At 48.6% G+C, this 14,332-nt stretch overlaps 1 protein-coding gene across 2 annotated transcripts; it reads right to left on the reverse strand.

Annotated features, from left to right (window-relative positions):
• Window positions 1-4,188: 4,188 nt before the first annotated feature.
• On the reverse strand, window positions 4,189-13,848 carry LOC116239528 (rho GTPase-activating protein 32-like). 2 transcript variants are annotated; one of them, XM_090134348.1, is made up of 15 exons: window positions 13,766-13,848; window positions 13,451-13,537; window positions 12,710-12,787; window positions 11,626-11,748; window positions 11,006-11,083; window positions 10,163-10,244; window positions 9,338-9,481; window positions 8,961-9,063; window positions 8,571-8,703; window positions 7,968-8,050; window positions 7,500-7,607; window positions 6,988-7,133; window positions 6,302-6,500; window positions 5,355-5,500; window positions 4,189-5,166 (listed from the first exon to the last, which is right to left on the reverse strand). In XM_090134348.1, exons 3-15 carry the CDS (start codon window positions 12,761-12,763, stop codon window positions 4,742-4,744), a joined length of 1,824 nt encoding a protein of 607 aa, XP_089990474.1. In that variant the 5' UTR covers window positions 12,764-12,787; window positions 13,451-13,537; window positions 13,766-13,848; the 3' UTR covers window positions 4,189-4,741. The 2 variants fall into 2 exon arrangements, with proteins under 2 accessions (XP_089990474.1, XP_089990475.1); XM_090134349.1 differs by lacking the exon at window positions 13,766-13,848 and having other exon boundaries at window positions 13,451-13,637.
• Window positions 13,849-14,332: the final 484 nt, after the last annotated feature.

Raw genomic sequence — 14,332 nt, forward strand, 5'->3', positions numbered from 1 at the left:
AAAGACTAATTTACAGTGTAACAAGGGGAAAATGGGAAAAGGAAGAAGACATAAGCAGGAACAGAGATGCAGACCTGACCAGCAAATGATAAGGAAGGCCATAATGTGAAGCTGCCTGGTCAGTCACAGTTACTGATGGGCAGGTGTAAGTGTGTGAGAATGTTTATTCCAGCAAGGTTATCTGACTAGGAACTTTATCGAGTGGGAAACTAAAGGAAAAAGGGGAAGGCAGAAACCAGAATAAACGATGACATAGACCTGACAAAAACAAACATGAAGACAATGTCAAGAAACAAATCTCTGATAATCTGGGACAGTGTGGGACTCAGTAGAGCCTGAAAACCCATGGTGAGATGCACAAAGAAAAGAGGAACCAGGGATGAACAGAGTGAAGATGCTGGAAAATCAAGGTTATAAAAGTTGTGTGTAAAATAGAGTTGGTCAGGGCTTGTCTGGCATCTGCATTTGTTGACCACAGTCTGTCTTCTTATAATTTCTTATTAAATCAAAACTCACTCTGTATATTCACACACTGCCCTGTGCGTATGTATTGCTGCAAGGGCTGGTGAGACCTGTGTATGTGAGCAAAAATTTGGTGCCAGCTCTGGAGTCAGAGGATATTTTACTTGCAGCCACATAGGTGATGATCTCCAGGGGATCCTTCCAATTTTAGCCATTCTATGTAAGGGCCTGAGATCTGCCTAGGAGTATTGGACAGGGACACTGTGCTGCTTCTTAAGGGATCCAAGCAGGGGTGCTGTCTGGACAGAGAGGCTGTATCAGTGCTTGAATGTGTGCTTTTGCAGCTTCAGTACTGTGTGTGTGCCTGCACTGGTGACCTTCTGTCTCTACAAGCCAAAGGAGAGGAAAAGGACTTGACTGTGTTTGTGCATGATTCCTGTGTATAGTTTCTGGTGAAGGCAGCATCTTGTCTGTGGCAGTCTGTGTGACTGTGTCAGCATCCTGTGTGTGTGTCTCTGGGGTACGTGCTTAGTTTCATTTATGGTTGAATCTGCAAATGGGAGAGTGGCAGTAGTGTCCTCCAGCCTGAGCAAAGATCCTGAGTCCCTAGACATTGGGCTACTACCCAGTGGCTGGTCAGGAGTGTCTCAGGCCATAGCAGCTGCAGGAGGCAGTCACACCCTTCACCTCTCTTAGCAGTCTTGGTACGACAAGCTATATTTTTTCTTGCCAGCAGCTCAGCTCCAGTCTGTAGCTCTTGCTTGTTACCTGGGAGGATAATAGTATGCCAGTGAAATGGGGCAGAACTCATGGCTTTGCTCTCTCCCTTCAACAAAAACAAAGGACACACAGGAAAGCCTCTGGGGCAGGCCCAGACTGTCCCTCCTCTTTCCAGCTGAGAAGCAATCCCCCTGCAGCTGCACAGAGCCCTTCTTCCTCTCCAGAGAAGGCCAAGATAAGCTGCAGCAGTACTCGCTGGCTTACTGACACCAACTTGGCCAAGGACAGGAGCAGTGACAGGGATAAAGCTGATGTTCCAGCAGAAGGGAGTTCTATGCAGCTGGTGCCTGGGGCACAGCCCCTGCTTCTCCCCACTACCAACAGCACAGGAGAGCCCCAGATCCACCTTATGGAGCTGCATGGAGGCTGCAGCCCTCTACATGCTAATGAACTTCCTGGATGGCAAAGGCCAAGGGCTGTGATGCACACCAATGAGGCATTTGTGCTGACCGGGCTGCCAGTGGAAGGGAAGTGCTGAGGCTATGGGTGTGGGGCAATGGCCCTCCCCTGTATACAGGGGGTCCTTGTGGTCCATCGGACTCTATTTCTTCCTCAGAGGTGGAGATGCTGCCTCTCACCCTCCTTACATCGTGCCCATGCTCTGCAGCCAGAGGAGCAGCAGGCCAGAAGACAGAAAGCACAAAGACACAGCCCTGCTCACAGGGCCATCACCTAGCCCAAACCAGCTGGATCCACAGTCCTGGTGACTGGTGAAGGGTTTCTTTACCCAAGCTGCTTTTCCTTTTTTCTCTCCTCTTCTCTTCTGTATGACTCTTGCCTTGTGGCTCCACAGTAGGCCTTTCTTCCTTCTCCACCAGCAAAGGAAAGAAGAATGAGACCCAAGAAGTGCCAGCTCCTGAAGGACAGAGTGGGACACAGCCTGCAGGGACATCCCCACTATTCCAGCTGCCCCTACCAAGGGCAGTTTTTCTATTCTCTTGTCCTCCTTAGCTTTATTCCTGATGTGCCCACAGTGTCACTTTCCCTTCCTTGTTCTTGGACCCTCTGCTGCAGGAAAACTTACATAGAAAGGTGTGATGATGGTCCTTCAGCCTTCTCGTGGAGACTGTGAGTCTTTGAGTTTCTGCTGAAGTTCAATTTCATAGCTGTAAATAAAGGAACCATTCATCTGTTTTTTCTGTCCCTCTGCTCTGCTTGCTGTTTTTGTTTGTTTGTTTTATTACTGTATCTGCATGCGTGTGTGAGGTTGCAGGATCAAAGTTTAAAAGATCACCACGTAAAAAGGGACAGAAGACCAAAATTCTCAGGCTGAAGGTAGGTGTTGTCAAAAGAGGATACAGATTGGCACAGGGAGTACTTTAGGATGGCCCTCGGAAGCATCTGGGATTAATTTGGAAACTTCTTGGGCATCCTGAAGAATGGTAGGATACTGTGAGCTGGAGTACACTGTGGGGTTGACAAGTTACAACACAAAAGGGTAAAAAGAAAAAGGGGGGGAATTGTGAGAGGTAGATTCATAGAATCATAGAAATATTTATGTCATTGTTATCCACACCACTCAGCTTGGTGTCTTTAGCAAACTTGTTGAGGGTGCACTCGAATCCATCATTGATGTCATTGATAAAGGTGTTGTTAAAGAGCACTGGTCCCAAGACGGACTCCTGGGGGATGCCACTCATTACTGGCCTCCACCTGGACATAGAGCCATTGATGACCATCCTCTGTCTGCGGCCAGTTTCTTACCCATCGAGTGGTCCACCCATCAAATCCACATCCCTCCAATTTGGAGATAAGGATGGGGTGGGGGACTACATCAAAGGCCTTGCTCAAGTCCAGGTAAATGACATTGGTCTTCTTTCCCTTGTCCACTGATGCTGTCACTGCATCATAGAAGGCCACCAGATCGGTTAGTCATGAACTTCCCCTGGTGAAGCTGTGCTGGCTGACTTGGATCACATGCTCATTCCTCATGTGATCTAGCATGTCTTCGAGATGGATCTGTTCTTCACCATCTTCTTAATAGTTATACATCTGAATCAAGTAACTGGTGGTGCTGTCATGAAGAAAGCTCCCTTTGTCTTCTGCACAAATGCAGAAGCCCAAGGCTGAGTCACCACCACGTATTGCAGCATTGGGAAGACAGCTGCAACTGCAACCTTGGTCAGAGTTAAAACAGGCACCGTACATTGTGTGACCTCTGAAGTTATTGCCATGATAGAAATAGATGCTGAAATCTTTCACTTAACTGTAGGTGGTTACCTCCAAATTCTTTTGCTTTGGGAAACATATAGCAACAAGAAGGAAATGCAGAAAGAGTGGAAGCAGAGACATGCAGCCTGGTCAATTTGGTGGCCTTATACAATGGAGTGACAGCATCAGTGGTAAAACAGCAACTGACATTACCTGCCAGACTTTTGCAACACCTTCAGTGTTGTGTGAGTTTCCTATTAGCACTGAACATGAACAAATCTACCACGGTACAACACGGTGAGCCCTCTCTCACCTCAGCAGAGGTCAACCTGCAACCCCATCCTTCCGCCTATCCATGTGCACACAGTTAGGATGGGAGTGAAGGGGAGCAGCGTAAAGCTGTTTGAATTCCCTGCTGTCTGCTGTGGGGTTGTGCTGGTGACAGTGCGTTTGGTTTGCATTTTCTTCAGAGGGTGGGAAGAAGCTTTGGGTTAGAGGCACATCCTGTGCCAGTGTCACAGGTTATCCTTAGATATAAGTCCATGACATGGGGGCATAGGCCCCAGGAAGAAGAGAGGGGAAAACAAGGTACGAATGGTATGCTGCAACCTGGCCAGCCCTGATGCTGCAACCTGGCCAGCCCTGGACCGTGCGCTCTGGGAGTGGGGGAAGGGCAGAGAGCTAGCAGATAGTTTTAACAAAAAGAAAACACAACGGCAACAATCTGAGGAGAAAGGGTAATTTACTGAATCTAACTAAATCAAACAAAACAAGAGAGACAAGAGTATCAAAAAAAAAAAAAAAAAAAAAAAGTCAAACTACGATAGTGTGAGGGAAAGCACATGCTTTCTCCACAGCGAGCTGAGACGGCTGAGCCGGGCCAGACAGGGAGAGGCAGCCACTCCGGGTCCTGTCCACAGCTCCAGCCCACTGCCTCTGCCCGCCAACTCCTCCAGGGATGCTGCCCCCTCCCCTCCCATCAGGATACTCAAAGAGCCCACAACAGTAAACGGAACCAGAACATTAACTTGTTAACTCCCACTGGTCCACATGATGTTCTAATGTGGAAAAATCACGAAACCACAACAGCCAGAGCACCCTGATGGATCCCAAAGCCAGACAAAACAGGAACAAACCCAAAGCTCTGCTTCATGCACCCCATAGCCATAGCATTGCAAGCTGAAATGCCTTGCTGTTTGTTGCATTCATTCCAATCCCTGTGAATGAAGACTCCACAGGCAGTCAAGACGTTGAGTGAGTACAAGTGTGCTTTTTTTATTATGTCAAAGACAGGAGGGCGTGAGAGGTCCATGTAAAGATGGGACTCATACTCCCTTGGAGGGAAAGGTCATGGAGAGAGTGGCTCAGACCTCGTGCTGCTGCCTGGTGCCTGGGACTGGAGGCCTGATTCTAAGTCCCCCTCCAAGAGGCTCTGCTTCTCCTCGCTGATGCTGACCTGCTCCTGCATGGAGGTGCTGCTGTCGGGGCACTCGGACTGTGCTTGGGCTGGGCTGCTCTGCAGAGGCACTGGGTCACAGTCCAGGCTGGTGACTGTTGTGTCTGGCAGGCTGAGGTCAGCATCTTCAGCAGAGCCGGGAGAAATGAGGGCTTGAACTTGGATGAGCTCCTTGTGTCTGTCACTGCAGTTATGCTGAAGGCTGTCAACTGAACCACAGCAATTCGTGCTTCCTAAAAGCTCTCCACTGATGGAAGCACACAGCCTATCATCGCTACTTGCTCTGGCTCTTCTGGGTTGACAAGGGCTCGATTCACCTAAGAAGGATACACAGGGGTTGGTGTCAAACTTTCACAAGCTGAATTTAGAAAATGGTTCTTGATCAGGGGTGAACTGAAGGTGTTAGGTGTGGGCTGGAATGCTAGAAGGAGATACAAGCCCACTGACAGCATGAATTCTATGTTGCTGAAAAGCAGAATTTTGGAAGCTGGATTTGCACCCTTACCTGCCAGCACTACAACTTCTGTTTCTGAGGGCTCCCTGGCATTGCGCTGCTGTTGGCATTTGGCCACAGAAGATGGTTTTCCCAGGCTGAAGCAGGAACACCAACTTCCAGCTGGTGATTCCTTCATCTTGCTGGGTGGACTTTGTCTGGAGAGAGAAAACAGGGAATGGTGTGAGTTGTGCATGGTGTAGGGTGATGCAAGAGCTGCACTGAGCTCTTGCCAACAGTTGCTTGTTCCTAGCACTGCCTGGTTTCTGCTGAAGCACAACTTAGAGACTCGCTGTTTCAAACAATTGAGGATGGTTCCATTCCCATAGCTCAACTGTGAAGTCTTGCTGGCTAAATTCCCCTAACCTATGTCAAGCAAGATGCAGAGCATGTGAGCAAATGCACATGCTGTACAGGACAGCATCTAAGGGATGGTTTTTATTGAGCTGGCAGGTGTAACTACTTGCTGAGGAATCGTGCAGCCATAAAGGAACTTCAAAAGCATCTCTGACTCTGACATTAACACCTCATCAGCCTATCTCACTGCCATGTTTAGTTTCTAGTTTCTAGTGCCAGCAAGTCTGATCAACAGCTCTGCTTCGAGGAGAACAGGAATTGTTTCAGCCCCGTAACCCTGAAATCTGGAAAACCTCAGTGTTTCCAGGTACAGCCAGCACAGGCCAAGATAGAGACGTCAGCGTGGCTTTATGCATCTCGTGATTGCCTGCCCAGCAAGGAAGCAATGGCAGCCTTGTGTGGCTAAACTGAGCCCATCGGGCAACTGAATGTTAGTTCAGTCTCACAGTCCAAAGGGAGTGGAGATTCACTGCAACGCTACAGGCACCATTAGTTTGAGTTTCAACGAATTTTGGCACTAGAAATAATGGGAAAAAAAACCAAAAAACTACACAAAAACTCACTCAATGATGATAGGTGCTGGAAAAGGAAGTCCTCTTTACCTTTCAGATGGAAAGTTGATGACAGTGTGGAATTTCCCTGGTAAAGTTGCAAAGCCTTCTTCCACTTCTATGTCCCTGCTCTCTGTCACAACAGGAGAGCTGCTGTGGCCTTGCCTCTGTGCCCATGCCTCCTCCAGGGTGAGCAGTTCTGTGGCAGAAGACACCCCCACAGACTTGGGCCCTGAGAGAGAACTGTGCTCTGTAAGGGAAAACCACAGGTAAGAGCAAGGATCAGAAAGCAGCAGCACAGCCATTGCAGTTCTGGGGGAGGTGCTGTATTTTATTCAGACTTGCTTATGCAAGCCACTGGAAGAAGAGGAGCTCAAAATGACCATGTGGTCAGAGGTATGCTTATGACAAAGTCATAATTAAGAGCAGCTCACCGTATCAAAACATGCAAACAAAAACCCTAGATACTGAGGGCAGGGAACTGAGAAAGCTTCACTGCCACACTTTCATCAAGCTTCACCTGTGTGCAAAGCATTATAATGACAGTGACTGTTTTCTCCTTGTGAAATTTGGGCTTGGACATTCTCAGCATCCAGCAACAGGATGCCATATTCTAATCTAAGCCCAGAAGACTGCTGTCCCCTCGATAGTAAAAGCATATTTCAAAGATCTTGGGGAAGGCCTGCATTTGATCAAGGTGTCTGATCAAGATAAAGCTAATGGAGAAAGACACTCACCTGCTCCATCTACAATGTCAGATCTGGATTTGGAACAGAAGAGGACATCTGCGTGGTTGATGATGAATTCCACCACAGCCGACTGCATCTGCAGCTCCATGCAGGCGGCTCTTCCGCTGGCGCAGGCAGACTCTTTCTGCTGTGATCTGTAGAAAAGGCAAGTTTTAGAAGTCATTTCTCCAAGATCGTTTCCCCAAGTCTGAATTGCTGTAGCCCAAAGCTGTCAAAGTGGGCTCTGGAGACTTCCACAGTGGGCAATCGGTGATGCCACTGAAGAAATTCTCCTGGCTGATCAAGGACACACCAGTCCCATCTAAACAAGAGAGCAGAAATGGTCATCTAGAAATTGTGCCTATGGGTTTGGAGAACAGTCCAGTCTCCTCCTCTGCTGTCAAACACTTACTACAGATTTTACAGGAGAAGAGCACATTTGATGGAGAAAAAGGGAGGATTGCTTTATTTTACTGGAGAACAGATCTAAGCGTTCTGTTGAAATGGAAAAATAAGTTTACCTTAAGAGGTTTGGAGCCCACACAATGGCTAAGTTCTTAGCATGCATGTTTGTGATAGAGCAGTTCCCAGCCAGACAAGCCAAGTGTCTCGTCAAGTACTCCAGTGTCCTGGAAAACAAGAGAGGCAAATGTTCAGCACCAACAAGCATGCCGTGCTGCAATTCACAAAGCAAACCTCTATACACACTAGTTGTTATTGCTACTGTCACTGAAGATGAAGTAGATCCAACTTGACTAAGTGCCACACTGCAGCACCAAGCCCCAGCTCAGCACAGCTGCAGCCATCAGCTGCACCAAGTGTGCAGCCCCCGTGCCCAGGAACTGACCCCATAAATTAACCCCATGTAGCTTAAACTGCTTCAGCATGCACAGGCATCATGTTGCTAGCATGAGACAAAGCCTGGAATTGCACCATTGCCCTCTGAAATGCAGCAGGGCTGAGCTCAGCAGACTGAGGGCAGCACTGACCTGTAGTGAGGAGCGGGCAGCTGCTGGATGACGTCCTGCATTCTGACCAGCCGCTCCTCATCTGTAGTGGCATCAATAGCATCCTGGAATAGTGCAGAAAGGGATTGAGTCACAAATCAGGCTAGATACCTGCCACAGGGTCAGGAGCTATGGGGACAGTGCACTGTTGGACAGCACTGAGGCACATTTGATGCCTTCCAAGAGGTATCTGGGGAACATAGCAGCATGCAGCTGGTGCCACCAAGGCCAAGGAGTCCAAGCACTGGGCTGGTTTACAGCCTGGTTGAGCAGCTCAGCTCCTCACAGTGGCCATTCATCTCCAAGTACACTTTGCTACTGATCCCATTCCTGTTCTGTAAATGGTTGGGGAATAGAAAAAAAAAAAAAACACACAGGAATTCTCGCAAGCATTATGAATACGGAAACAACCACCTTCTGGCACCACCAAAAGTGGCATCAGTATGACACAGGATGTGGCAAAGACATGCAAAAGTAAACCTCATGGGACTAACAGAAAAAGGGCCTCAGAGCTGGGGCACTGCTGCAGCCATCTCCCAAGAGGCCCAGGGAAGAGGTAAGGGAAAGATGTTGCCTTGTGCTTACCGAGAACTTGTCATACAGCTGGTCAGTGAGCAGAGGGTTTGGGAGCTCCCTGAAGTACATCTTGCAGAGGGAGCTCGCGCTGTGAATGTCGCGGACGGTTAGCTCAGGAATGTGCTCAGACTCAAATTCATGGCTGGAGAGAAGGACACAAAAATGGTTGAGAAAGAGGAAAGCAAGTAAAAAGCCACACCAAATGCAATCAAGAATGGGAAGGGCTTCCTGATTTACAGGAGAAAACACTCGGTCACCAGTGCCATATGAGCCATGCTGGATGGGATGTTTCCAAAAGGAGAACTTCTCTTTTTGCTAAGGCATTTCCCACAGGCCTCTGAATGCCCGCAACAAGGCACACGCCCCTACTGACAGCTGTGTCAGTCGCAGCACTCTTACCGGAGTCTCTGGATGTTGGACGCAACGCCGGACAGCCGGTATATCCCCTGCACCACGCCGTGCTGCTCAATGAATTCGGCGCAGCTCTGGAGGACCTGGGGGACTAAAGAACACGTGCCAGCGGTTAGTTGGGCTTCTTATTCAAGCCCTGGTTCAGGCTGTGCTCTTGTCACGTCCCATCCACGAAGCCCAGCCAGGCATCGTTTAAGGAAATACAAATGTGCTTGTCTCTTAGGAGCATTAGCCTCACTTTATCTTTCAGCCATCAACTCCCATTACCCATTTCTCCACTGGCATCAGCCTGCCCCTTGCTAGATATCATCTCCCTTTCATCTTTAGATTCCCTGCAGAGGAAGATCTCAGGAACGGTCCCTTACCATCACGACCAGAGTGGAGAAGATGCTCTCCCAGGTCACAGCCAAACACCCTTTCCTTCTCCACCTCCCGCTCTTTTGGCTTCTTTGGGCGGGCCTTCACAAAGGAACGAAGGAAGGTGATCAGCTTGCCGCGTTTCTTTGGCACTGCACAACAAAATGAAGAAAACAGTTCATTTCAGTTTTGGCTCAGTTGGACAAGGCTGAGCACAACACAATTCTACAGAGCACGTCAAAATGGGAAGAACATTACCAACAAGTACATACAAAAAAGGATTTTTCCCAGCTCTGGAGGAGTCCAAGGCCAGATTGGATGGGGCCCTGGGCATCCTGGTCTAGTCCCGCATTAAATGTGGATGCTGGCAGCCCACCCTGAGGCAGGGGGTTGGAGCTTGATGATCCTTGAGCTCCTTTCCATCCCAAGCCATTCTATGAGGATTCTAGCATTTCCCCAAGTCCAGTTATAAATCTCTGCACATTCCAATGGAGCTTAATGCACTCCTCTTGCTTAGCTTGCTCAACTTGGGGATTAAGGATCCTCTTGAAAAGCCACGTTCTGATCAAGTGTATCACTAGCACAACCAGACCTCTATCTGTCCACCAGGCACACTGGCTGTTCTCAGCCTCGTACTGACTTGCTGGAGAACTGCCTTTGCCCTCCCTCAATCTCACTGCCTACAAAACAGCAGCCATACATCCCGTGGTATGCATGAAGGATCATCAACACAGAGGATAACATGGGATGGATAAAGGAGGTATTAAACATGGAAGACACCCCAAAAAAGACTCCACTTTGCTTCCCTGCACCATCAAATGTAACATCCGTACCTGGCTTTGGCACTGAATTGATGAGAGACTCTGGAATTTTTCCATCAATGAGCTCCACACACTCGCTAGGGAAAAATCCAACCTGTAATGAGAACAAAAAGAGAGGTGCAATACTGAATGCAGCATTTCTCAGGCCTGAACTGGTAAACCTCGGAACGTGCTTGCCGGACACTCCGTAAAGCTATTCAACAGAAAATGGCCTGCATAAAAGTAATAATTACTCAACATTTGCAGCCAAAAGATCCAGAAAACTGCATACGGAGCAGGGAGAGGACAAGTATGCTATGCGCTCCTAAATCCCAGCGTACCTGGACAGAAAGACTTCATATAGAAGTTACATATTATGAAAATGCAGCTTTATCTGAGTTGCACAGCCTATGAAATTTCTGCTTGCTGACTGAGATGCGGCTGCAGTCCCCAGCTCTGAGCTACCCAGCATTCTGCAGCCAGCAGCAGCAACAAGAATGCCGAAGGTCTGTTACCCTACCTCGGCTGACAGGCAGTAACTTCGTAACAGACACTAACTTCATGTTCCACCTGTGTGCAAACACAGATGCTCTGAGACACTGAAACCAGTGTCTTAACTGCTGTATTTCTGAAGGTGCAGTTCAGTGGCCATGACCTGATGCATGTTGTGAAGGCTCTTGCTTCTAAGTTAATTGAGGAGGCAGTTTCCTCCTCTTTCAGCACTGGCCCAAGCCCACAGGAAAAGGAAAAGTCCTCTGACACCAATACAGGGAAACCGTTTACGTGCATAAGCCATCCTGTGCAGGCAGAGCAGCTCTGAGCTGAGATTCCTGCCTTTACTGAAGTTGCGCTCTCAAGTCTGATGCTTGTGCCTACCTCAAAGCCATGCTTGCCTCTCCACCAAGGGGTCAGCTCCTTTGGTGGCATAGCAATAATGCACACGATGTCTCCCACCTGCAAGAGATTGCAACGTCAATCCCAGCTTCAGCACGGCTGGGAGGAAAGCACAGCTCAAATGACTGCATTCTTCTGCACTGCCAAATCTCGTTAAGCTTGAGAGAAATTGCACCAGTGCAGCTCTTAAGGCATTTGCCTTTGTACAACTGAACTTGGAGGTAGAAGAGTCACTATGTTATACAGCAGCAGGCTCTCTGACAAAGGGGATGGAAGAGCTCCAGTTATATGCAGACATAAGTTAGCAGGACAGATACTGAACAGATCTACACACTCCATACACTGGTCTGCTGTTGCTCAGAGACCAGGCTACAATACTGAGCAGCATCTGTTTGATCAGAAGATTCAAATGCCAACTAAAGCCGTATTTTAGAGATGGCTGAACTCCTCCCTGCATCCAACCCAGTGCAAGTCTAATCTGGAACTGCATCTTCTGGGCTTCACTTCACAAAACATTCTGAAAGTGTCTGAGAATATTCCTGATGTATTCACACCTTATGCTCTTCTGCACATGACAACAAGGAATACCTTTAACTGCTTACCTCAAAGGAGAGTTCATCCGGTGCCTGGGCAACATATCTCTTAATAACATAAGCAGCAGCAATAGCTGGAATATTAAGAGATGACTCCTCATGGAGCAGCAGGGGCTTCCCCTTGTTCTCAGTCTGAAACAGAGAGCACAGGCCACGGTGAGGAGCTGAGGACAAACGAGGAGGATTTCAGGCTGAGGAGCACATCTGCAGAGAAAGCTGCAGGAAATGCACTCGATCCTTATCATGGGCACATAAGAAGGAACGGCAAGTCTAATAACAGTTGTTTCTCTTCCTGGTGTGCAGCAGGCACTCGCCAGACAATGCCAAGATGCATCTCTCTCTACCCAGACTAATCAGCAATGGCACTGACCCAGACAGGTGGCCTTGCCCGTTTCGGCCCATCCTTTCCTGCACTCTTTTTCCAGGAAGGTCAATTGTTTAAGATGCTAGGAGACCGTTAAGAGGGAAACCAAAGCTTGTTCACAAAGTGCAAACAGTGCGATTGCAAGCAGAAAGCAAGCTCTCTTGAGCAGTTCAACAGCAACAGTGAGGCCAAACAGGAGCAGACAATGTTTGTTGTTTCTGCAGCTATTTCAAGGGAAAAATAGGAAGAGGACACCACAACCGAGACGGCTCCGATAGTTTTATAAACTTGCCACACTTGCACTATTGTCTTGCCAAAGGGGAGCGTAAGAGTCTGCTCACTTCCTGTAACCTATTGCCTGGGGACCTCAGCCGTGGACTAGACACAGGAGCTGGTCCACTGACCCAATCCTTGGCTCACTACAAGTGCCACCTTCCTTTAACTTGGTGAAGATGAGAACAACACTTTGTCTTTGGGTGACAAAATCCAGGCAGGATGGGGAAAATGCTCCTGCATCTTTTTTATGCCGGATCTGATTCTGTCGGTACTATGATTTCATAGCCATCTAGATGCCCGTAGCAAGGAAAGAAAGCTTTTAAGGCAGCTTTTCAGTGACACCAATAGAGCAGCAAGGATTCGCTCTCTCTTGAAAAGCAGGAGAGCACATTTGCAGCTCACTCTGCTGGTTCAAGTCAGGGAACAAAGGCCAATCACAGTTTCATACTGTACCTCCTTCCATGCCACGTCACGCCCACAGCTGATCTCGCTGCATGTGTTGCCCATCACAGCAGGCACAACAAGCTGGAACTGAAAAGAAACACGCTTGTATTTCCTCTGTTCACACACCACAGTACTGAGAGACTGCTGGAGAACTTGGCTACCCTCTGGCATAAGCAGGTGTTCTAGGAGCAACTACTTTGTTCAGTCAATTCAAATGTGACAGCCTATTACGCAGCATTTTACCAAGTGGCTATCCCTCTGCTAGCAGATGGGGACTCTGGCGCAAAGCAGCAGATGCATTTGCCCAGGGCACTCTGACAGCACAGTAGCAGGGCAGTGAGAGGAATCATTGCTGGAGGTGGATCTGCTCCCCAGCCCTCATCTCCCAGCAACCTCACCACCGGCACCTACCACAGCCTTGCACATGGGTTTCATCTGCTTGCATCTCTGCAGTGCTCCCCACAGCTGTCGAGCACACTCACACAGCCGAAGCACGCATGCTTGGGTCCTTGGGTCATGTTGTGCAGCTCTGCACAAACTGGGGCTAGGACTCTTTGCCTAAGGGATTGGTTTCCTTAAGATTAGCTGGTCACAGCACACAGACAGCATCCTTCTGAGGGCTGAGCTGGAGGGGAAGTGGAAAAAACCCACACAGGACCAGTGTCCCATCAAAGCTGGATGAGGCTGTGTTACTAAACACGGTGCAACACGGGCTGCTAAACCATGTGGAGGACAAAACATGGCACATACCTGGCAAGAGATCAGAACAAGGTAGACAAGTTCCTTGAACCTGCAGCTGTTTCTTGTCACTTTGCTCTGTTCTTCCGTGAGTGAAAGCTGCACCAAGTGAGCAGGCAGAGGAGAGAGAAGGAACAGGTCAGTGAACTTGCACAATTTAGCAAAGATGACAAAGGAAAAACCATGGGACAAATGCCACCTTTATAGATCACTTGGAAATCTATGTACTGGGTGAAAATGATGTCTGATGGACAAGATGAGCTCCGCCAGCCAGCAGTTCTCAACATCTCACTGCCCACCCATCTATCTCACACTGTCTCAGCTTACCTACAAGATGCTGCACAAGACGGTGTGAAAATGAAGGTACTCAGTCAGTGCACAAGTGCAACAAGCAACCTACTCAGTCAGAGCTCAAGCGCTCCAATGAAGGGATGCAGCACGCACTGCTCCTCCCCTCATTCTAGCCACTTATGACATCACTAAGGGCCACCAAGCTGCTGCACCATGACGGACAAGGTGGGGGGGGCAAGACCATATCACAAGACCAGAAGATTCCAACTCCCCACCCCAACATTCTAGAATCAGTGTGGGTGGAATTCCATCTCAGTCAAATCCCGGAGGAGCTGGCATGGGGTTGTCATGACCAAAGTGCAGCATCCAACGCTTGCTCTTGTTTAGCCTTGTACAACTGGCCTCAGGCCATTCCTCTGGAGGGCCTTCCTATCCTCAGACAGATGGACACGTCTTCCCAACAGCATACCTTGCAGTGCAGGGCCTATGTAAAATCCACACTAGAGTCCTACATGTCTATGTCTATATACACATTCATAACTACTATCTTTTTCTCTACCTTAGTCTTGAGCTACACAATTCAGCTGTTTCACTTCCATAAAA

Source organism: Phasianus colchicus, chromosome 1 (assembly GCF_987193195.1).
Source record: "Phasianus colchicus chromosome 1, bPhaCol1.hap1.1, whole genome shotgun sequence".
In the NCBI taxonomy this organism is placed as follows: domain Eukaryota; kingdom Metazoa; phylum Chordata; class Aves; order Galliformes; family Phasianidae; genus Phasianus; species Phasianus colchicus.

Coding starts and splice junctions, on each gene's coding strand:
- LOC116239528 (XM_090134348.1), bottom strand. CDS start 12,763: ATGGGCAACACATGCAGCGAGATCAGCTGTGGGCGTGACGTGGCATGG. Junction 8,051..8,570: donor AGCTGTATGACAAGTTCTCG/GTAAGCACAAGG, acceptor GCACTATTCCAG/GATGCTATTGATGCCACTAC. Junction 6,501..6,987: donor TGACATTGTAGATGGAGCAG/GTGAGTGTCTTT, acceptor TTTCCCTTACAG/AGCACAGTTCTCTCTCAGGG.